The sequence below is a fragment of the Equus przewalskii genome, chromosome 1 (genome assembly GCF_037783145.1).
Source record: "Equus przewalskii isolate Varuska chromosome 1, EquPr2, whole genome shotgun sequence".
Taxonomy (NCBI): domain Eukaryota; kingdom Metazoa; phylum Chordata; class Mammalia; order Perissodactyla; family Equidae; genus Equus; species Equus przewalskii.
In genome coordinates this window covers 132,375,031-132,400,228 of record NC_091831.1, presented here as the reverse complement: position 1 = coordinate 132,400,228, position 25,198 = coordinate 132,375,031, and the positions used below count along the sequence as shown (strand labels likewise).

The window sequence follows — 25,198 nt, the reverse complement described above, 5'->3', positions numbered from 1 at the left end:
TAGTAACCAAAACAGCATGGTACTGGCACAAAACAGACATATAGATCAATGGAATAGAATTGAGAGCCCAGAAATAAACCCAAACATATGTGAACAGCTAATTTTTGACAAGGGAGCCAAGAGCATACAATGGAGAAAGGAAAGTCTCTTCAATAAATGATATTGGGAAAACTGGACAGCCCCATGCAAAAGAATGAAAGTAGACCATTATCTTACACCATGCACAAAAATCAACGCAAAATGGATTAAAGACTTGAATGTAAGACCTGAAACCATGAAATTTCTAGAAGAAAACATAGGCAGCACGCTCTTTGACACTGGTCTTAGCAGCATATTTTCAAGTACCATGTCTGACCAGGCAAGGGAAACCAAAGAAAAAATAAACAAATGGGACTACAGCAAACCAAAAAGCTTCTGCACAGCAAGGGAAACCACCAACAAAATGAAAAGACAACCTAACAACTGGGAGAAGATATTTGCAAAGCATATATCAGATAAGGGGTTAATATCCAAAATATATAAGGAACTCAAATGTCTCAACAACAAAGAAACCAACAATGCAATTAAAAAATGGGCAAAAGATCTGAAGATAAATTTCTCCAAAGAAGATATTCGTATGGCCAACAGGCACATGAAAAGATGCTCAACATCATTAACTATCAGGGAAATGCAAATCAAAACTACAATGAGATATCACCTCACTCCAGTCAGAAGGGCTACAACTAACAAGACAGGAAACAAGTGTTGGAGAGGATGTGGAGAGAAGGGAACCCTTGTACACTGCTGGTGAGAGGATAAACTGGTGCAGCCACTATGGAAAACAGTATCCAGTTCCCTCAGAAAATTAAGAATAGATCTACAATATGATCCAGCTTATAAATAAATACCCACAGCTGGGTATTTATCCAAAGAACATGAAAACACTAATGCATAAAGATACATGCACTCCCATGTTCATCGCAGCATTATTCACAATAGCCAAGACTTGGAAGCAACCCAGGTACCCATCAAGGGACAAACAGATAAAGAAGATGTGGCATATACGCACAATGGAATACTACTCAGCCATAAGAAATGATGAAATCAGGCCATTTGTGACAACATGGATGGACCTTGGGAGTATTATGATAAGTGAAGTAAGTCAGAGGGAGAAAGTCAAATACTACATGATCTCACTCATAAGTAGAAGATAAAAACAATGACAAACAAATACACAGCAACAGAGATTGGATTGGTGATTACCAGACAGGAAGGGTGGAGGGGGGAGGGCAAAAGGGGTGATGGATTATAATTAGTCTTTGGGTGGTGAACATGATGTAATCTACACAGAATTTGAAATATATTACGATGTACATCTGAAACTTACATAATGTTATAATCCAATGTTACTGCAGTAAGTAAATTACTTTAAAAAAATCCTGGGGGGGGAAAAGAAAGAGTGTATGAAACTTTTCCAACATGGCCAGTTCAAGAAATCATTTACATGTCAGGTGGAGACTATGTTGCTGGAAATATGATTTTTGGTTTTGTTTTGGAAGCTATATAAAGCTATATAAAGATTGTCTAACTTTTTCTAGTTGAGTTGCACTTAGATTTTTCATATCAATTACCTTTGGTTTTGAACTTTTAAAATAGAGATTTTCTAAGTAAAATTCCAATCTAGAATTTGGTTTTGCCCCTGCTGATGCTTTCATCAGCTAAAGTTACAACTGATAAAACTAATTAGACTTTATTGAAATGAATGCATTTTCTAATTTCGTTTGCAAGGAACATGGTCCTCTTTCAAAATGCTTATCTAGTATCTTCACATTGCTAGCTTAATAGCTCTACTAGTTATTACTCACATTGAGTTTTAAAATGAGTTTATTAAAGAATGTTCTTAGGAAGGCAACAATGTTTGATTTGTCATTAAAAAAGTTGTTTCTTCATGCTGTATAGTAAAGGTAATGTAAGAGGCTACAGAGGTATAAGCTTTTTCTACTCAATTCTGGTAGTACAGCACAGTGTAGTCATGTCTGCAATGCTAGAATAAATAAAAAAAGTCTCTTCTATGCTTCTCTTCAAAAAGCGATGAATAGTAACAGAAGATGGCATAAAAAAGCCATTTTTTTTCCTAGTCATTCTGTAGTATTGGAGCCAGTATCTAGGAAATAAGAGGAGAAAAAGAGTAAATTCAAGGAACAACTTAATTTTAAATCAATATGTACATATATATTTTGTGGAATGAATGACTGTTCATTGAGAAAATAAAGAGCCAAATTAATTCCTTAATTTCCTTCCCTTCTCTCTCAAAGTTTTATGTTTTCTTCCTTCCTTCCTTCCTTTTCCACATATCATAAAATTTACCCTTTTAAAGTGTAAGTTTAGTAGATTTTAATATATATGCACAGAGTTGTGCAACAATCACCGCTAGCTAATTCCAGAACATTGTCGTCACCTGCCGGGGTCCAGCCTCGGCAGAGTCCAGGTTCCCGCGGGAGAGATGGCGTTGGCGAAAGTGTAAGTGCTTGACGTGAGACTCGAAGCAGTTGCAAGCAAGTCCAATTTATTTCAGGGACAGGGTACACTTATATAGGAAAAAAATCACACGAGGTGGTCTAACTATTGTCGTCATGGGAACAACAGGTGAGGGGCAGTGCGTGACTAAAGGTAATAATCAAAGGTGGTTATCTACATACCAGATGTGCAGCATACATATCGATTGTTTAGGAAGAGGTTACATAGTTTCAGGGTCTTCAAAGAAGTTAGGAGGGCAGCGAGTATATAATTAACGGAATATAGACCCCCTCATCCTTGGGGGCTGCTGTTTGTTCTTTGAGATATGTTTATTGCTAGTTCTGCCTGTTTTTACAAGGCTTCCAGGACAGAGGGAAGACGTTAATCAGTAATAGGCTTTAGAAAGGAGGACAAAGGATTCTGCTTAAAGAATTATGTTCCCTGGAGAAGTGCCTTGCACGATTCTCCTTCCATTGCCAGACCTTGTCACAATACAATGGCAGCTAGATTGGGGGAATGCTTCCCACAGTCACCCCAAAAAGAAACCCTGTACCCATGAGCAGTCACTCTCCACTCCTCCCTCCCCTAGGCTCCTGGAAACTACTAATCTACTTTCCGTCTCGAGGGATTTCTTATTAAATTTAAATACTTTAAGAATATCTTTTAAAAAAATAAAGCAGGAACTAACGGTGGTGCTGGTTTGAGGAGTGGGGAAGGAGAGGCAAGGTTGAAGAGGGAAGCTGACCGTGAAAATACCTTAAGAACTTAAATAACTTTCCTTTCAAGGCAGAGGTAAAAAGACAATGCTTAGCTCTCCATATTTATGCTAGAGAAAAACCAAGTTATACTACATTTGGTTCTTATAACTGCTGCATAACCATATTTTTCTCAGGTTCTCTATGTTGCAAATTAGACCACAAAGACTGTAACATACAATCAGAAGAGAAATGTATTTAACTCCTGGTGAGAAACAGATCAAAATTCTAGCCACAAAAACTTTTTCTCTGCTTCTATATTAGGAACTCAACTCTGTTTCACAAAGTTGACTTTTAGAAAGAATGGGCTTATTTGATAGCAGCACTGCATTTATCTGGTCACTAAAGAATGCTATTTTCTTAATTACTTAAACTTCTGCCTCTGTATTTTAATTTTGGAAAAAAATTTCTAAGACTGTGTACTTTTTTGCTGACACAGAGTATATGGGACACAATCTAAGCTCTTCTTGAATACTCAATAATTTTTCTTTGAAGATCAATTACTACACTGTGCTGTAAGTGGGGCAAGCTCCTCAGGCGCCACTGCCAACAGGTAAGGCTGATTTGCTATTTTTTCATCCACTGAAATTTGAAAAAACAGATAACCTTGTATCTTTAAGCAAGAGTAATAAACTCTAAGGATCATCAGACAGAAGCTCCTATGAGTAAAATACACGTTTGCATGGACTCTTTGGTTCTTAGTTATATTTCAAATTATTGAAACTGACACACGTGTTGTCCAGTATGGTAGCCACTGGCTAGGCACGTGGCTATTTAAATTACCTAAAGTTAACTGATAAATAAAAATTAAAACCTTAAATTTCTCAGTTGCCCTAATATACCTCAAGTGCAGACAGAGAACATTTCCATTAGTATAAAAGTTTTACTGAACAGTACTGGTCTACAAGATTAACTCATTTCGATAGAGGTCTAAGACTTTATAAGTTAATGCCCAAATTCTACAGTCTAGTAAAAACTTAAAAACCTAAGGGTTATAAGGATGCTATTAGCCTAAATTATAAGAAAAAATATGAAAAAAGTATACATTATCTGACGTATAGAAATATTATCATCTTGTGATCCAGGAACTATAAAATAACATGGATCTTTTTCTGTCATGACAGCAAGGAACACAGTATGTGATGACTACATTAAAAAGTCATCTATGCTTAAAGTTCCTGGAATGATCATTCCTAGATAACCTTCCAGAAGGTATAAGTCATTGTAACATTGCTAGTTTCAAAGACTTTCTGACATCTGGAAGAGATTATTTCTTTAAAAAGGGCTGAAGGTATCATTTTATGTAGCCTTTAAAAAGCACGTTTAACAGAACAGTTAATGATTTATGTGTAAAAAATGATATATTTGGAAATGTGTATATATGCATACATATATTACTATAAAATATATACATAAGTAAAGACTAGAAGGTTACATAATAAAATATTACAAGTGATGTTATCTCCAGATGGCGTTACAAATGTTTTTCTTCTGTGTGCTTTTCTGTCTTCTCTACATTTTCCAGCAATTAGACTATTTCTTTCAAAATCCGAAATACATATTAAAAAAAAAACCACCCAACCCCATAACCTGAGAAATGTAGGTTATTACTTTCTACATTTCTCTTTCTCTTGCTTTTCAAAATTCCCCTTCTGGGAGAGTAACAGTATTCTCTATTCATTTCAGGAATAGCTGCTTTAAATACAAATGGTTCAGATCATAAAGTAAAGTAAGTATATATTTAAAATACAATTAGCAAAATGGAGATAACTAATCATGGAATAGAAAACCAAGATGCATAGTTTTTGAAACATTTAAGGACCTGAACAAGTTCTTAGGTCTGCTGTGGAAAATCCACCCGCACAGAGGTAACACATCCGAGGAATGGATATTTACCATTATGACTGGTAAAAGTGGTTCTTTTAAATAACCACTTTTAAAATACAAAATCCATAGGTATCCAGCAAAACAGGAACCAGAGGATAAACTTCCTTAAAGAAAAAGGTGGTTTTGGAAAGCCTGACAAATACTTCAAATTTGCAACTGAAATAGGGAAGAAAAGTTTTTAGTTTGCTTATTTTTTTCCCCACACAAATTCAATCTGCTGGAAGTAAGTCTACATGTAATATGAAATGTTTATACCTAAAGTCAGTAAGAGGACTATTTAAGATCTGGAATTCAGACTCTAGCTGAGCTAGAAGCCAGGTCTCTATCTGGGAGTGGATCATTGGCCATTTTCCACCTTAATTTCAGATGAAGACTTTTCTAAAGACTCATACAGACACCAACAGAATACAAGATTTGAAGTAGCTTTGCTTTCACAGTAATTAGATGAATACTTACTTTTACCATCACAGGCTACAATTTTCACTTTATCCACTTTAATAAGTTCTGTCACCTCTCTGAATTCAACATCATTCAATACAAAAGTCCACACATTATCGCAGAATCTGTATGTATTAAGAGAGCCCTTTAAAAACAAAAAATTTAGACATACCATGAAGAGTCATTTTTTTCCCTCTTATTTTTCAAGCGAACTCAGCTACCAAGTATACAATTCTTAAAACAGTATGATTATTCAATACTTAGTTGCTTAAGATTTTTCTTAATTTTCATCCTACCACTTAAAAAACTTAGATAAATTTCCTAAGGGAAGCATTAAAAAAAATCTTAGCAGACTATTTTCAGTGCTGTAACAGTCTGAAAATTACTTACCTTAAATCTGAAGGAAAGCAGAATGGAAATTTGAATTTCTACTGCCCTCATGTGGCTAAATTATGAAAGTTCATTAGAATTTTTATGTAAACACTTTTTAAATGCAACATTTTATTGTGTAAATTCTCTGAACTTGTACAAAAACAGGGATTTCCTAGAAACATTCAGTTTTAATCCTGTGACTTAGCTCAGATGAATTACTGTAGTAGCCATTACTGTCCTGTGCAACTGACATTCTTCCATTAATTAAAAGTTCTCTCTTCTTTTTAGGAGCAGGAATATGTACTTGAATATTATAAGTAAATTTTTGTAGAATATGGTAGAAGTGCAAGTATAGACACCAAAAGAATACAGTCAAAACCTGAGATACACATACACGCATACTCACATATGAATCTGAGTATCTAAGACATTTGTATGCCTACAACCTTCAACTCAGAAAAAAGGCATTCAGCACAAAAATGTTCCCTGCAGTGTTACTTGTAATAGCAAAAACTGGATTCTATCTAAATATTTTATCTAATGAAAAGGATTAGAGAAACTATGATGGCTATGAAGGAATTAATGAGTTTAGTAAACATGAATAATTACTATTTGTAGACCATGCTTGGCTCTGAGGGTACAATGGAAGCAATGGAAATACGGTCCCTGCCATCAGTGAGCTTCGGTTAGCAGGGGAGATCATCACAACAAGTAAAAACACAGTATAACAGTGCTATGACACACTGGTAAGTGGAAAAAAAGGACACAGGATTGTAAATGTAAAAAAACAAATTTAAAAATTAGATCTGCTCCTTGGCTACAGTCTGAGTTTCTGGAAGGCTAAACAGCCAAAAGCCAAACTCAACGTTCATTTCCGGCACCCCTGAACTTGTGTGTCATCAATGATCCTATGAATGTGTAGCTTACTGTCATATCCAACTGGCGGTAGCTGTGTAGGTAATTTGAACAGGCATGTTACTGGGATTTATGGTTAGTATGTGAACATTCACTTTCAAATATATGTTGAAATTCTACTGTTTTATTGTGAAAGTAAAATGCTACAAGAGATTGACTGTGAAAGCTGTTAATTTTATATATTAAAAGTTATTAAATGATTTCCAATATTTAGATTAAAACAAATTGATGATTAAGAGTGTATATTACTTAGATAACTTTAGAACTAACAAATGTTTAAAAAAGTTTATTTTACCTAATCTCTTCCTCTGTTTAAACGTAATCTTTTTAGAAAAGTTTAAAAGACCTTTCCTGTATTTAATTTAGTTTTTAAGTATCTTCACTGTCTTTATTGGAAAGTCAGAATCTATTTAGCATCTCAAATATAGGGACTCAAAGAATGATTATTGTTTTAAAAATAAGATTTTGGATTTATTCTTTATATTCAAAAACTTCCTTCTATATAATGTTTGGCCTTGGTCCAGTAACTGATTTTAACACTCATTTGGCCAAACTATCTTCAAAACACCTCTAATTTTTTTTACGTGTATCTACAACTAGGCAACACTTTTCTCAAGTTAAAACATCATCTTAAAAAGTTATATAATACATGTTCATTGTAGAAACATCAAATAACAGGGAAAAAGAAATTGTCAGTGTCAATAGAAGGGCTATTTTTCCTTGACCATTAAGTCTTTTAATCCTTGCTTAATTACTGTTTGAAGTTTAGTATTATAATAATGTTTAATCATTACTCTCATCTGCCAGTGAGAGTAATGCTTGCAAAAGCATACTAGTTCAAGCTGAATTTTATCCCTAAAAATTAATTCAGTTCAAGGTCCTTGGTAAACATATTTTGACTTTTTTATTAATAAATGTCAACATATAACATTCTATTAAATGATCTGTTATATGAAATTCATGAGGATTTAAAGCAAATTTAGCATGTAGCATATTATCCTATTCTTTCAATGGGTCCTTGATCTTATTGCTAGGCCAGTAAAAAATATATATTTAAATGTGATCTAGCAATATGGCTTTAAAAATTAGGTATTACCAATATATTATTTCTTTTGTCTTTGCCATATGCCCACTCAAGCTTAACAGAAGGCTATTTGCAAACATTCTGGACTTAAAATTGATCAAGTTTGTGGTAATGATGGTGGTGGTGGGGGGGTGATGAAAGCCTGAGCAGTTGCAGTAGGAATGAAAAATCAGATCTGATCAAAATATGAGTAATTATTTATAGCTTCTGGAAAACAGACAAATTTACAAAACACTTTCTAAGAGAAATGCAAATGTCAGACTACTTTAACTTTAGCTAAACAGATCCAAACTAGAAGCCTACCACAATACAACTAGAAGACTATTCAGACCTTGTGAACCCTACCAAGTCTGATAAGCAGTCAAACAAAATTCCTACATGGGCAAAAGTTTATATATTAGCATGGATCAATTTAGAATGAAAGCATCATGCTTTGAATGACAAACCGGGCAAAGTTTTAGGTTTATTTATACAAAAACAAAAGCAAACTAATTTTGTCAGAATCGCCAATGTTAAAAAATCTGATAAAATTTTATAGTTTTAAAGATGCATTTTACTCCAGATAATTTTTAGGCATGTGAAATTAACAGACTTATTTATACGAATATACAATATGTGCAGATTTTATCCCTTCATTAAAATCTAAGTCATACAAGGCCTTGTCTGTCTTGTTCTCTTCTGTATATTCAATATCCAGAACAATGCCTGGTACGTAGTAGGCTCTGAAATGTTCGCTGAATAAATGATAAATTTTTCTTTTGTGTTTGTCATCATGCGCAAAAACCAAAACCCCCAAACACTAAAGTTCTCTTAAATAAAAATTAATTTGTATGTTCTTTTCATGTATTGATTTTCATATATTTCAACTTTTTAATTTCTACTTTATGGTTATGTCTTATAACATAAGCATACCTATTAGATAAATATAATAACCAAGTATTGTACCCTATATTATATAACTCCATCAATATCATAACGTGGTAAATTATTTCTATTCACTATGATACTTTCATTGGGCCTTTTAATCTGATTCACCATCAAATTGAGAAAGATAATTTTGTTCAGTTTGGGATTACTGTTCAAAGTATAAATAACTCAAATGAAATGAAGCTATCAGAACAGACTGTTATCTACCACCAGTTCAGGTCTTTATAAGCTATGTTATCTAAGAGTAGATGGGAGGCAACCTGAAGTTTCTAGAAATAACTGTACTTTCCCAGAATGGTTGAAGGTCAGAGTTTGAAAAACAGAACAGAACTTAGGGATTACTCTGTCACTTATCTTCAGTCCTGCAGATAACGTTTCAGGCGTTGGAAAACTCAGTAACTCTTCAGGGAAGGTAGCCAAATACACATAGGCTGATTTGTGAAACAATGGAATAAAAATCTAAAAACAACTTTGTATCTCACATTAAGTGGGATGAATTTAGTATAAAAAGTAAAGTATAATTTAGTTACTATAAAACAAGTTCCAAAATTTGATGAAGCCATCTCTTCCTTTTATGATTAATAAATATTGAGGGGGTCCTAAAAAGCACTGTTGTAACAACCACTGGTACAGGCTTCTAGATTTAGGAAAATATCCTTACCCTGAAATTGACTCTGTTCCTGACCCTCTGAGCCAACGCTGAATTTATAGCCTTATCAAACTGAAGGAGGACTTGAAGGGCAAGCTGCGGGGTGATCTGTTGAGACTGAGAAAAAGTAAAGGTCACACATCCTCTTAGGGAAGAACGTTAAAGACAAAATAAACAAAAATATATGAATTATCATCTAAAATTTAACTGAGGTTAACCAGAGCCTCTAAACTAGAATTCCTTATTTTTCTTTGCTATAACTGACAATTAAGAAGCAAAGGCTGACAATATTTTCTTGCACTGTGTTGACACAAACATAATTTTGAAAAGAAAATATGCAGTGATGTTACAACGCCAGGACAAAACTCTGTCATTCCTTCAAGACTGTCTGGAAAGAGGCATTCAATAAATTGAAGGAACCAAGTTTCTTTTAAATAAAAAACAAAGGACAACAATGTATTAAAAAAATTCAAATACACTTTATCAAAGCTCATAAAATATATGAAAACATAGAAATACTTATGTTCTTAGATGAGAGGTTTATATAAAAAGGTTATTCTCTTAAAATTGAAATATAAATTCAAAATTCTTATTTAAATCTCAAAATGACTTTATCAAATTGTCCAAAATTATCTTAAAGCTACATAGAATATGCCTGTCTTATAAATAGGAGAAAGCCAACAATCTCAATTTTTATGTTAACAAAAATCTTTGAAAATTTAGATATATTCAACTGTATCATTTAATCACTGTTTTATACCCTGTCGTCAGGACGGTATAATGCTCAGGAATTTGAAGTCATTCAGCTGAACACTGACTTGCCAGGCTGAACAGTCTAAGATAATTGACCTCATATCTCTTTGCCTGGGGCAAGGGATGTAACAAGAATTATTACAAACCCATCTAAATTAACATGTCAATGTTCAGTCTCCCACCTGTATGAGCTCATCGAGGCTCTCCTGAAGACTGTTTCCCAAAGTGGTATTTCTGTATAACTGATATGCCATGGCTTAGGAGGAAGCAATTGTTTTTCTTATTCAGGCTTGCATTGATGTCCTATAAGTTTCATATGAAAGCATTAAAAAAAGAAAATATTATAAATCATGTATGTAATATAGTCTACTTCACATATTCTAATACAAACTATCAGAACTCTTGTAATTGCAAATTACTATATAATTGTTATTTTGACATACGCATTTATACTCCTTTATACAAAGTACAGATATTATATTTATTAAAATGTACATCTTTACTATTTCTTTCAAAAGTCTGCCTTTTGACCTAGTCTAGAATTTACCACGTACCATTCCTTTCTACTTAGTGTCAAGTCACTGATCCAGACAATCTTCAGCTCGCAACTCCATGCCTTCCCCTTCATTTTCCTGTTCTCTTAAAATTTGGGATTTCTAGAGTGCCTACCAAGAAGACAGCACAGCACTGTGATAGGAGAGGAAGAGGAATAAAGATACACTCCTAACCCTAAAAAATGTATACTCTACACAGGGTAACAGACATACAAAAAAGTTAAATTCAAGAGAGAATGAGACCTGTGATAGAGATATACACAGTGTACTATGGAGGCTGTCTGTGGACTTGAATGAGTCAGCTCCCAAAAGCTTCCTGATTCTTCAAGCTAGACTTAGCCAAGCAAAGGAGGAAAGTCATCCTAAGCTGAAAGGATAGAATGAGTAAAGCCATAGAAGGATGAAATAATACAATTTGTTTTGTATTATTAGGGGGTAAGTATGAATAGGAAGCGGTGGGAGATGAGGCTGTAAAAGATGGTACGGAGGGATATGTTCCATCAGGAGAAGTGCCAGGGTTTACAGCGCAGGCGATGCGGAGCCAGTGAAGCATTCCAGGCAGGAAAGGTGAGACATATGGGTAGCAAGGGGAAGAACGAACTTGAGAGCAAGATTAGGGAGAGAGGAGGGCAGCAGTAGTACAGAGTCAACAAACACTGAGCTACTACGTGTCACGTACAAGATCCCTGACCACGGCACTTTCAGTTTAGAGGTGGACAGAAGGAGATAGATTCAAGGAGCAATCATCAGGCAAAGCTCAGCAAAAATAATGGTCAGGTAGCAGTCGTCACATTACACACCTTGTGAGCATTTGATGCACTAGATCACTTCTGCCTCGTGAAACCTTTTCTTGGGCTTTTGGGACCCCACTCTCCTCCCACATCACTGGATACTACCATTTTTCTTGTTTGTCTTTTGCTGGTTCCTCCTCAGCAACCGGACTTCTAATTACTTGAGTGCCCTAAGGCTTCCGATGCCTGCCCTTTATACGCTTTACTCCTGTAGTTACTTCACCCAGACTTATAGCTTTAAATACTACGTATCTGTTGATGACTCTCAAATTTATACCTCCAGTCCTGACTTCTCCCCTTGTTGCCATATATAAAATTGTCTACTCGACAGTGGACAGAAATATCAAGTAGGTAGCTCAAATCAAATTTGTCAAACACCAACTCCTGATACTACCTGTGATATTGTGATTTTTAAGAAATATATATTTGGTCAGATGACCAAAATATGTTTTTCTTATATATCTGATCTTTGTCCATAATTCCTGGCTCTCAGCTCCCAAAACCCTTGGAATTTCTTGTTTATGTTAATGAAGGTGACTTCTGGACTCCACCCAAGGGCGGGGGCTGGTTGCCAGGAGAACAAGCCCTGTGATCAGAGGATTGAGACTTTCAGTTCCACCCCCACATTTCCAGGAAGGGGGAACTTAAGGTTGCATCAATTGCCAATGGCCAAAGACTTAGTTGGTCAATCATGACTATGTAATGAAGACTCCATAAAAACCCAAAAGGACAGCCTGTCAATCTTTCTTTAGAGAGCTTGCATGTTGGGGAAGCAGAATGCTTCCTCTTGCCACCTTGCCGGGCCCCAAGCTCCATGATGACAGCAGCTCTTTTGTTCTGAACGTTGCCCTACATATCTCTTCATCTGACTATTGTATACTTTAATATCCTTTTACAATAAACTGGTGATCTATTAAGTAACCTTTCTCTGAGTTCTGTGAGCCGCTCAGGCAAATTAATGGAACCTGAGGAAAGGGGGTCGTGGAAACCTCTGACTTATAGCCAGCTGGCCAGAAGTACAGGTCACAACCGGGGACTTGCAAGTGATGCCTGAAGTGGGAGGTGGTCTTGTGGGACTGAGCCCTTTACCTGTGGAATCTGATTCTATCTCTGGGTCAGAATTGAGCTGAATTCTCCGACATCCTGCTGGTGTCCAAGAACTGCTTGTTGGTGTGGGGAAGTTTCCACACCCACACACTGGAATTGAGTCCAGAAACCCTTTGCACCACCCCTCCAAACTTTTTCTGCCCTCAGTTTGCCACCACATTAAACAGTAAATCTAGTCTTCCAGTAAGACAGCCCTCAGACCTTCTAGTTTTAACTTTTCTCTCACCCTGCATCCAATCTGTCAGCCTATCCTGTCAGTGCTTCCTTCTATATATTGCCAGAATCTGACAACTTTTACCATCTCCACCGCTAGCACTAAGTTACCATCAGCCCATCATCTGTCACTAAGATTACTGTGATAGCTTTCTACCCTTGCCTACCCAACCCCCACCCCAGCCACACTAAGCCTTTTAAACATAAATCAAACCACATCACCCATTTATTCAAAACCTCAGATGGCAGCATCCTATCTCAGAGTAAAAAACAAAGTCCTTCTAGTGGTTTGCAAGGCCTACATGATCTGGGCCCCCCACTACCTCTCTGAATGTATCTTTTTCCACTTACTCCCTCATTCACTCTGCTCCAGTCATACTGGTCCCTTGCTGCTCTTCGATATGGCAAGATGTTCTTGCTTTAGGGCCTTTGCACCGGCTGTTCTTGCTTTGAATGTTCTTCCCAGATACCTGCATGGTTCACTACATTTGACTCATATCTCTGCTCAAACATGACTTCATCAGAAAGGACTTCTGTGACAAAGCTATAAAAAAGATCTGCCCTCCTTCCCCCTTACAATGCTTTATTTTCATTCATACCATTAATTGAAGCTGACATATATATGCTTATTCTGTTTCCAGCCACTAAAATAGACGTTCCATGATGGTAGGGACTTTTGCTCACAGTTATATATTTATCATCTGGAACAATGCCTAGTATAACGTATGTATTCAATAAGTATTTGTTAGTGAATAAATAACTCGGTCGTATGTCAAAATGTTAATATCAAATATAAAAGTACCTAAGTGAGATACAAAGTTTTCTACTTTACTGAGGAAACTGAAGCAATGGAAACTTCTAGACTCTCAAAACTACATCTAACCACCTACCAATATCTGTGTGCCTAGACTATGCCTTCCTGCCTGTCACTATAGTTGAACCATCCACACTGTTATCTGAGTACAATCCTTCTACCAGTGCATCAGGTCCTAGCCTCCAGTACACTCAAGGATACTGTCCCAACAATTTAGTCATTCCTTCTCTCCTTCACCATCAATTTCCCATCTCTATGGATCATTCCCGTCAGCAAACAAACAGGTGGCTACTTCTCCCATCTTTAACAAAAAAGTCTCAACCCACTTCCCTCACCAGCTACACGCTTTCTCTGCTCTTCTTTGTAGCAAAACTCCTAAGAGTTGTCTCTACTTACTATCTGTCATTCCTTTTCTCTTAAATTCACTCCTCATAGGCTTTTGCCTCCAGCACTCAAATGAAACACATGGTGAAGGTCACCAACAGCCATTGCTAAAGCTAATCCTCAATTCTCAGTCCTCACTAGACTTAAGCATTTGACACAGCTGATTACTGCCTCCTCTTTGATAAAGGATCTTGGCTTAGCTTCTCGGACAACATACTTTTTGGGTTGCTCTCTTAAATTCACTGTTGATCTTTCTTAGCATCATTTGTTGGCTGACCCTCTTCCTGAACTCTCAATGTTACAAGACACTGTCCTTGGTCCTCTGCTGCTTTCTGTCTATGCTCATTGCTTAGTAATAACATTCAGTCTCATGGCTTTAAATACCATTGCTGAAGATTCCCAAATTCATATACTAGCACAGACCTTGCCCAGTAACTCACTCCTGGATCCAACTGCCTACTCAACATCTCTCCTTGTTGTCTTTCCCATCTCAGGTGATATACCTCCATACTTCTAGGGGCAGAGGCAAAACCCTTGAAGTCATCCCCCTTTCCCTCCCTCCTTTCTCACCTCCACATTTAATACCCAGCAAATCTTGTAAACTCTACCTTCAAAACGCATTCAGAATCCAACCATTTCTCACCATTTCCATTGTTATCATCCTGGTCTGTGCCACTATCATCTGTCATTTAGATTACCTGGAACAGCTTCCTAACTGGTTTCCCTGCTTCCATGCTCCCCCTACACTCTAATCCCAACTCAGCAGCCAGATGATCTTTTAAAACACAGGTTAGAACATCTCACTTCTCTGCTCAAAACCTCCCATGGCTTCCATTTCACTCAGTCCTTACAATAATCTGGTTGCCTATTATCTCTCTGATCTACCACCTCCCTCGCTCTCGCCCTTCTCTAGACATACTGCCTGGTTCTTCTTAGAACACGACAGACATATTGCTGTTTATGCAAGCCTTTGTGAAGGCTGTTCTTTCTATCTGGAATGTTCTTCCCCCAGATATCCACTTGGTTCTCTTAATTCCTTCAAGAACAGCACATACTTAATGAGGCCAAAGCTGACCACCATATTGAAAATACCACTCCCAACTCCACTCTGGAACTTCCCAATCTCCCTTTATCCTCCAAGGTTTTTTATTTTTTTGTGAGGAAGGTTAGCCCTGAGCTAACATCTGCCACCAATCCTCTTTTTGCTGAGGAAGACTGGCCCTGAGCTAACATCTGTGCCCATCTTTCTCTATTTTATATGTGAGACACTTGCCACAGCATGGCTTGATAAGCAGGGCATAGGTCCATACCCAGGATCTGAACTGGCAAACCCCAGGCCGCCAAAGTGGAGTGCGTGAACTTAACATTATGCCACTAGCTGACCCCTCCTCCAATGGTTTTTTTTGATGGCACTATCACCTTCTAACACATTATATAATTTACTTATTTTAGGTTTCTTTTCTGCATCCTTCAATAGAATGTATGATGCATCAGGGCAGGGACTTCTCTCTGTTTTGTTCAGTGAAATAAATGAGGCATCTAGAATAGTACCTGACACATAATAGGAGCCAAATAAATATTGTTCAATAAATGAATGAAGGCAAAAAAATCTAGAAGTATAAGTAAATAAATCAGTAAGTAAGTAAAGGGAGAGGGAATTAAAAAGGGCAAGAAGAGTTCCCAATAAGGGAGATATAAACTTGACAAAAGCAGGAGTACAGAATCTTGTCAGCCCATTTGACAAAAGTTTGAGTTATCTAGAAAACAGCCATAAGTTAACAATGAACTATCAGAAAGAGAAATTAAGAAAACAGTCCCGGGGCTGGCCCCGTGGCCGAGTGGTTAAGTTCGCGCGCTCTGCTGCAGGTGGCCCAGCGTTTCGTTGGTTCGAATCCTGGGTGCAGACATGGCACTGCTCATCAAGCCACACTGAGGCAGCATCCCACATGCCACAACTAGAAGGACCCACAACGAAGAATATACAACTATGTACTGGGGGGTTTGGGGAGAAAAAGGAAAAAAAATAAAATCTTTAAAAAAAAAAACAACAGTCCCACTTACAATTGATCAAAAAGAATAAAATACCCAGGAATAAATTAAACCAAGGAGGTAAAAGACCTCTACACTGAAAACTATGACACCGATGAAAGAAACCAAAGATGACACAAATAAATGGAAAGCTATTTCATGCTCATGGACTGGAAGAATTAACATTGTTAAAATGTCCACACTACCCAAAGCAATCTACAGATTCAATGCAATCCCTATCAAAATTCCAATGGCATTTTTCACAGAACTAGAACAAACAATTTAAAATTCATATGGAACTACAACAGAACCCAATAGCTAAAGCAATCTTCAGAAAGAAGAATAAAGCTGGAGGTATCACATTTCCTGATTTCCCACAATACTACAAAGCTATAGTACTCAAAACAGTATGATATCAGCATAAAACAGATATACAGATCAATGGAACGGAATTGAGAGCCCAGAAATAAACACACGCGTATATGCTCAATTTATGACAAAGGAGCCAAGAATACACAGGGGGAAGAAACAGTCTCTTCAATAAATGGAGATGGGGAAACTGGACAGCCACATGTGAAAGAATGAAACTAGACTACAGTCTCATGCCACATAACAATGTTTGGTCAATGATGGACCACATATATGATGGTGGTCCCATGAGATTAGTACCATATAGCCTAGTGTGTAGTAGGCTATACCATCTAGGTTTGTGACAGATTAACAAGAGAATGACAAAAGTCTAGCAATATGTACACATAGGAAAAACCCAAGAAAACTGAGTAACTTGCTGAAATGGCCACAGCCCTCACCTTAAATACTATCCTCAGCTAAAGACAAAGGAAGATGTTGGGAGTGAGGAGAGTCAGGGACTTCAAAGGGAAGGAAGGCAATTCACAGGTGGGTGAAAAGGAGCAAATGTTTGGAAAACAAGTGTTTGGCCACACAGAAACAGAAGAACACAGAGGGGAGCCCAACAAACAGGCTTCTCTAGGTTCCTCCCTGTCTACTGCCTTGTCCATGTTATACTAAGGTGATGGTTCACTTCCTGGGATAGCTTTCTTCATCTGAATTCTTTTAGAAAGTTAAGGGGGAGGTAACAAGAAAAACTTTTAACAGTCTTTTTTTTCCTTAAAAATAACCAGCCTAGGGGGCCGACCCGGTGGCGCAGCGGTTAAGTTCTCATGTTCTGCTTCTCGGCAGCCTGGGGGTTGCTGGTTCGGATCCCGGGTGCAGACATGGCACCACTTGGCAAAAGCCATACTGTGGTAGGCGTCCCACGTATAAAGTAGAGGAAGATGGGCATGGATGTTAGCTCAGGGCCAGTCTCCCTCAGCAAAAAGAGGAGGATTGGCAGTAGTTAGCGCAGGGCTAATTTTCCTCAAAAAAACAAAACAAAACAAAAAAACACCAGCCTAAAATAATCCTCATGTTTAAGACACACACATTCGGTGTGGCAAATTTTGTTCCTCTTCAGCACACTCTATGATGTTTGCACAATGATGAAATTGCCTAATGATGCATTTCTCAGAATGTACCTCTGTCAAGTGACACATGCCATACTAACTTACATCATACACAAAAATTAACTCAAAATGGATTGAAGACTTGAATCTAGGACCTGAAACTATAAAACTCCTAGAAAAACACAGGTGCCAGCTACTTGACATTGGTCTTGGGCAATGATTTTTTGGATCTGACTCCAAAAGCAAAGGCAACAAAAGCAAAAATAAACAAGTGGGATTACACCAAACTAAATAGTTTCTGCAGAGCAAAGGAAATCATCATCAAAAATAGACTGTTACATGTTGTTGTACGTAAGCCTCATGGTAACCACAAAGCAAAAACCTACAGTAAATACACCAAAGATAAGGAAAAAGAAATATAAGTATACCACTAAAGAATGTCCTCAAACTACAAAGGAAGAGAGCAAAAGAAGAAAGGAACAGAGAGGAACTACAAAAATAGCCAGTAAACAATTAACAAAAGGGCAATAAGCACATACCTATCAATAATTACTCAAATATAACTGTATTGAATTCTCCAACCAAAACACATAGAGCAGCTGAATGGATAAAAAAACAAGACCCATCTATAAGCTGTCTATAAGAGACTCACTTTAGATGCAAGGACACATACAGACTGAAAGTGAAGGGATGCAAAAAGATATTCCATGAAAATGGAAACCAAAAGAGAGCTGGAGTAGTTATACCTACATCAGAAAAAATAGATTAAACCAAAGACTGTAATAAGAGAGAAAGATGGGCGTTACATAATGATAAAGGGGTCAATCCACCAAGAGGACATAACATTTGTAAATATTTATCCACCCAACATAGGAGCACCTAAATATATAAAGCAAATATTAATAGACCTAAAGGGAGAAATAGACAAGACAACAACAGTAGGGGATTCTAATACTCCACTTTCATCAGTAAATATATCATCCAGAAAATCAATAAGGAAACATCAGCTTACAAGACACATTAGACCAGATGGACTTAACAGATATACACAGAACATTCCCTCCAAAAGCAATAGAATACATATTCTTCTCAAGTGCACATGGAACATTATCCAGGATAGATCCTATGTTAGGACACAAAACAAGTCTTAGGAAATTTAAGAGAACTGAAATCATATCAAGCATCTTTTCCAACCATGATGGTATGAAACAAGAAATTAATTACATGAAGAAAATTGGAACATACACAAATATGTGGAAATTAAACATGATACCAAACAACTAATGGGTCAAAGAGGAAATCAAAAGACAATAAAAAAATACCTTGAGACAAATGAAAACGGAAAGGTACCAAAATTTGTGGGATATAACAAAAGCAGTTCTAAGATGGAAATTCATAGCAATAAATGCCCACCTCAAGAAACAAAAGTCTCAAACAACATAACTTTACACTGCAAGAAATCAGAAAAAGAACAAAGCCCAAAGTTAGCAGAGGGAAGGAGATAACAAAGATTAGAGCAGAAATAAATGAAATAGAGACTATAAAGACAATGGAGAAGATCAATGAAAATAAGAGCTGGTTCTCTGAAAAGATAAACAAAATTGACAAGCCTTAGACTCACCAGGAAAAAAAGAGGACCCAAATAAAATCAGAAATGAAAGAGAAAATGTTACAACTGACACCACAAAAATACAAAGGATCATAAGAGACTACTATGAACAATTATACACCAACAAATTGGACAAACTAGAAGGAATGAATAAGCTCCTAGAAACATACGACTTACCAAGACTGACTACAACAAAATAGAAAATCTGAACAAACCAATTACTAAGAAAGAGATGGAATCAGTAATCAAAAACCTCCCAACACAGGGGCCAGCCCTGTGGTTGAGTTCAGCACGCTCTGTTTCAGTGGTCCGGGTTTGGTTCCTGGGCACAGACCTACACCACTTGTAGGTGGCCACGCTGTGGTGGCAACCCACATAAAAAATAGAGGAAGACTGGCACAGATTTTAGCTCAGGGTGAATTTTCCTCAAGAAAAAGAGGAAGATTGGCAACAGATGTTAGCTCAGGGTGAATTTTCCTCAGCAAACAAAAACAAACAAAAAAACCCAAAAAAACCTCCTAACAAAAGTCCAGGACCAGACAGCTTCACTGGTGAATTCTACTAAAGATTGAAAGAAGAATTAATACCAATGTTTCTCAAACTCTTCCAAAAAACAGAAGATGAGAAAACTCTTCCAAACCCATTTTATGGCACTAGCATTACCCTGATACCAAAACCAAATAAGGATGCCACTTGAAAAAAAAATGACAGGCCAATATCACCAATGAACATAGATGCAAAAATCCTCAACAAAATACTAGCAAATCAAATTCAACACTACATTAAAAGGATCATATACCACGATCAAATGGGATTTATTCCAGGGATGCAAGAATGGTTCAACATCCACACAAAAAAAATCAATGTGATATAACACCACATTAACACAATGAAGGACAAAAATCATATGATCATCACAATAGGTACAGAAAAAGCATAACAAAATTAAACATCCATTTATGAGAAAACTCTCAACAAAGTGGATACAGAGAGAAAAAAAGTACCTCAACACAATAAAGCCCACACATGACAAGCCCACAGCTAACATCATACTCAATGGTGAAATGCTGAAAGCCTTTCCTCTACGATCAGGAAAAGAAAAGGAAGGATGCTCACTCTTGCCACTTCTATTCAACATAGTATTGGAAGTCCTAGCCAGAACAATTAGGCAAGAAAAAGAAATAAAAGGCATCCAAATTGGAAAGGAAGTAGTAAAACTGTCACTATTTGTAAATGACATGATCGTATATATAAAAAACCCTAACAACTCCATCAAAAAACTGTTAGAACTAATAAGCAAATACAGTAAAGCTGTAGGATACAAAACCAATACACAAAAATTTGTTGTGTTTCTGAACACCAATAATGAACTGCTAGAAAGAGAAATAAGGAAGACAATCCCATTTACAACTGCATCAAAAAGAATAAAATACCTAGGAATAAATTCAACCAAGGAAGTGAAAGACCCGTATATTGAAAACTACAAGACATTAATGAAAGAAATTGAAGACAGAAACAAATGAAAAGATATTCTGTGCTCATGGACTGGAAGTCAGTATTGTTAAAATGTTCAAACCGCCCAAGGCAATCTACAGATTCAATGCAATCCCTATCAAAATTCTAATGATATTTTTCAAAGAAACAGAACAAATAATCCTAAAATTTGTATGGAACCACAAAAAAACCCCAATAGCCAAAGCAATCTTGGGAAAGAACAAAGCTGGAGGCATCAGGCTCCCTCATTTCAAACTATATTGCAAAGCTACAGTAATTAAAATAGCATGATATTGGCATAAAACAAGATACATAGATCAATGGAACAGAATCAAGAGCCCAGAAATAAACCTAGGCATATACGGTCAGTTAGTTTACTACAAAGGAGCAAAGAATATATAATGGGGAACAGACAGTCTCTTCAATAAATGGTGATGGGAAAACTGGACAGCTACAGGCAAAAGAATGAGACTGGACTACTATCTTACACCATACAGAACAATTAATTCAAATGGATTAAAGACATGAATGTAAGACCAGAAACTATAAAACTCCTAGAAGAAAACATAGGCAGTAAACTCCTTGACATAGGTCTTGGTGATTTTTTGAATCTGACACCAAAAGCAAAAGCAACAAAAGCAAAAACAAATAAGTGTGACTACATCATACTAAAAAGCTTCTGTACAGCAAAGAGAACCATCAACTAAATGAAAAGACAACCTACAAAACAGAAGAAAATATCTGCAAATCACATAACTGATAAGGGTTTAATATCCTAAATATATAAAGAATTCATACAAGCTGATAGCAAAAGAATAAATAAACTGATTAAAAAATGGGCAGAAGACCTGAATAGACATTTTTCCAAAGACGACATACGGATGGCCAACAAGTACATTAAAAGATGCTCAACATCACTAACCATCAGGGAAATGCAAATCAAAACCACAATGAGCCATCTCTTACCTGTTAGAATGGCTGTTAACAAAAAGACAAGAAATAACAAGTGTTGGTGAGGATGTGGAGAAAAGGGAATCCTTCTGCACTGGTGGTGGGAATGTAAACTGGTGCACCCACTATGGAAAACAGTACGGAGGTTCCTCAAAAAATTAAAAATAGAACTACCACATGATCCAGCAATTCCACTTTTGGGCATTTATCCGAAGAAAACAAAAACACTAACTCGAAAAGATACATGTACCCCATATTCATTGCAGCATTATTTTCAATAGCCAAGATATGGAAACAACCTATGTGTCCATGGATGGATGAATGGATAAAGAAATTGTGATGTATATACATATACAATGGGATACCATTCAGCCATTAAAAAAGAATGCTATCTGGGGCTGGCCCCGTGGCCGAGTGGTTAAGTTCGCGTGCTCCGCTGCAGGCGGCCCAGTGCTTCATTGGTTCGAATCCTGGGTGCGGACATGGCACTGCTCATCAAGCCACGCTGAGGCAGCGTCCCACATGCCACAACTAGAAGGACCCACAACAAAGAATATACAACTATGTACCGGGGGCTTTGGGGAGAAAAAGGAAAAAAAAAAAAAAAAAAAGAATGCTATCTTGACATCTGCGACAACATGGATGAATCTTGAGGGCATTATGCTAAGTGAAATAAGTCAGGTAGAGAACGACAAATACTGTATGATCTCTCTCATATGTGGAGTGGAATCTGAAAAAAAAACCAAGCTCACAGACTGAGAACAGATTGGTGGTTGCCAGAGGCAAGGGATTGAGGGGAGAAAATTGGTAGAGGGGGTCAAGAGGTAAAAAGAAAACAAATGCAGTCGATGTAAAACAGACATAGAAATTTTGAATCATATTCATAATATTGACTTTATATATAAACATATATGTTTATATGTGTTAAAAAGACACACAATATATGAGTTAAATATTAAACTAAATCGAGCTGATGAGAAGATAAGTGAACTAGAATGCTGAACACAATGAATATAACCAAATACTGTAAAGGGGTTCAAAATGATATAATATATAAATAATAGTTATAAGTAAAAAACAAAACAAACAAAATGAAAACGCAACCTACAGAATGGGAGAAAATATTTGCAAATTATATATCTGATAAGGAGTTAATATCCAAAATATAAAAAGAAATGACACAAGAGCAAAAAGCAACCTGATTTAAAAATGGGTAGGGGATCTAAATAGATATTTTCCAAAGAAGACATACACACAGCCAAGAGGCACATGAAAAGATGCTCAACATTACTAATCATCAGGGAAATGCAAATCAAAACCACAATGAGTTATCACCTCACACCTGTTAGAATGGTTTTATTAAAAGACAAGAAACAAGCTTTGGCAAGGATGTGGAGGCAAGGGAACCCTTGTGCGTTGTGGTAGGAAAGTAAAAGGTGCAGCCACTATGGAAAACAGTACGGAGACTCCTCAAAAAGTTAAAAACAGAACTATCATCTGATCCAGTAATTCCACTTCTGGCTATTCATCTGAAGAAAACGATAACACTAATTCAAAAAGATATATGCACCCCCAGGTTCACTGCAGCATTACTTAAAACAGCCAAGATATGGAAACAACCTAAGTGTCCAGGGACGGATGAATGGATAATAAATTATGGTGTATACATACATACACAATGGATTATTATTCAGCCAGTACAAAAGAATGAAATCTTGCTATTTTCGACAACATGAAGGGACCTTGAGGGCAGTATGCTAACTGAAAGAAGTCAGAGAAAGACAAACACCCTATGATTTCAGTTACATGTGGAATCCAAAAAACAAAACAAACAGAAAAACAGCTCACAGATCCAGAGAACAGATTGGTGGTTGGGATGGAGACGGGTGAAGGGGGTATAAACTTTCAGTTACAAAATAAGTAAGTCCTGGGGATGTAATGTACAACATCGTGACTACAGTTAAGAATACTGCATAGTATATTTGGAAGTTGCTAAGATATCTTCAAAGTCTTCATCACAAGAAAAAAAATTTCGTGTGAGGGACGTTAACTAGACTTATTGCTCATGGTGATCATTCCGCAATGCATACAAATATCGAATCATTATGTTGTACACCTGAAACTAATGTTACAAATCAATTAAACCGCAATAAAAATAATTTAAAAATAGCTATGTTATTTAAACTTAGTTAAAATTACTTGCTTTAATGCTCTGAGATTCTTAAAAGTTCGTCGTGAAGTGTTCAAATCTTTTAGATGTATCAGCCACACAAATTCAGTACTCCTTCATTTTGCAGTTTAGAAAATTAAATTAGAAGGCTCCACATTCGGAAGTAACTCAATAGTCCTAGTCCTTCTCGATCAAATCATCCGGTCTAAATTCATTCCCTCATCAGAGTTCGCATGAAGTTGGAAGGCAGACTTCAACCAAGGGACGGAGCACAAGACTGGAGACACTCAAGGTATGCGCTCCCCCATATTCGGCCAACAAAACAAAACAAAAATCAAATCACCCTGGACGCTCTAGACATTCACCCAAAAGACGGTGCTGGCCTGAGGACCTGCCCCTAGGACCGTCCAGCCTTCGCCCTATGGACAAGAAGCCTCCAGCCGCCTCCCTTCCCTTCCTGGGTACCCGCTGCGGCGTCATCCCGGCAGCAAAGTCGGTAACGGGCTGCCCCCGGGCCCCGGGCGGGAAGGGCCCTCACCCTCCATGCAGCCCTTGGAGAAGACCCGACAGACCGTGACCCCAGCTCCGACCAGGAGCGCGGGCCCGGCTCACCCAGTACCTGTGGGTAAGGCGCTTCCCGCCGCGAAGCCGACAGAAGCGGCGCGGCCAGCAGCCCAGCGGGAGGTACCTACTTCCCCTATCACTTCTTCAGCCGCCGCAAAAACCGCAGAACTGGGCGGACGACCCGGAAGCGCTCGCAGAACCTGGAAGTGACACCACGCGGGAGGGCGGGAAGGCCCCGCCCACCCCCGGCTCCCGCACGCCATTCAAACCTTGCGAGGGGAGGGCGGGGGCGTGGAGAGAGGAGGGGCATGGGGCCCGGAGCTTTCAAGCCCTAGACGGGTGGACACGCTTACTTTCCGAGTAGTTCACCAGGTTTAGTAAATCGTTCATAAGGGAATTATAATTTTTAGAGACTCATCTTCTCCACTGTTAGATGCACAATTAGCAAATACAGGGCAGTCACATTTTAAGCCTGAGGCGTGTTTAGGGTAATACTGCTGAAGACCCTGCAATACTAAATTGAAGACAAATTCTGCAAAGATTATACCAGGTATTTCTTTACCATTCAAAACAGGGCTGCAATTCATTTAGCCCAGAAAGCGTTCAGTCTGTGATTCATGAATAACTTTAATTAGGGAGAATTTGTATTTAAAATGTGTGGCTAATGCAAGGCAAATACTTCAATATATATTTGAGTTTACATAATCCCAAATGGTATCCTAACTGTTGATTAAAGGCAGAAGTAATGTGTACAGCTGTTTGCCACGAAGCAACTGAACA

At 37.4% G+C, this 25,198-nt stretch overlaps 2 protein-coding genes and 1 long non-coding RNA gene across 5 annotated transcripts in view; 1 reads left to right on the top strand and 2 right to left on the bottom strand.

Annotated features, from left to right (window-relative positions):
- LOC139083917 (uncharacterized) overlaps positions 1 to 8,783 on the top strand; it is a 46,730-nt gene extending 37,947 nt beyond the window's left edge. The window contains exons 3-5 of the long non-coding RNA XR_011541054.1: positions 3,691 to 3,804; positions 4,938 to 4,980; positions 6,567 to 8,783. This is a non-coding gene — a long non-coding RNA (uncharacterized lncRNA). The remainder of the gene's footprint in view (positions 1 to 3,690; positions 3,805 to 4,937; positions 4,981 to 6,566) is intronic.
- On the bottom strand, positions 1,846 to 10,579 carry GTF2A2 (general transcription factor IIA subunit 2). Its single transcript, XM_070623681.1, has 4 exons — positions 10,459 to 10,579; positions 9,536 to 9,640; positions 5,595 to 5,721; positions 1,846 to 2,143 (listed from the first exon to the last, which is right to left on the bottom strand). Exons 1-4 carry the CDS (start codon positions 10,528 to 10,530, stop codon positions 2,118 to 2,120), a joined length of 330 nt encoding a protein of 109 aa, XP_070479782.1. The 5' UTR covers positions 10,531 to 10,579; the 3' UTR covers positions 1,846 to 2,117.
- The window catches only part of BNIP2 (BCL2 interacting protein 2), a 38,603-nt gene continuing 23,863 nt past the window's right edge, over positions 10,459 to 25,198 (bottom strand). For all 3 annotated transcript variants that reach the window (XM_070623645.1, XM_070623660.1, XM_008539944.2), the window contains one exon: positions 10,459 to 10,579. In XM_070623645.1, the coding sequence (XP_070479746.1) occupies positions 10,561 to 10,579 (19 nt within the window). In that variant the 3' untranslated portion in view covers positions 10,459 to 10,560. The remainder of the gene's footprint in view (positions 10,580 to 25,198) is intronic.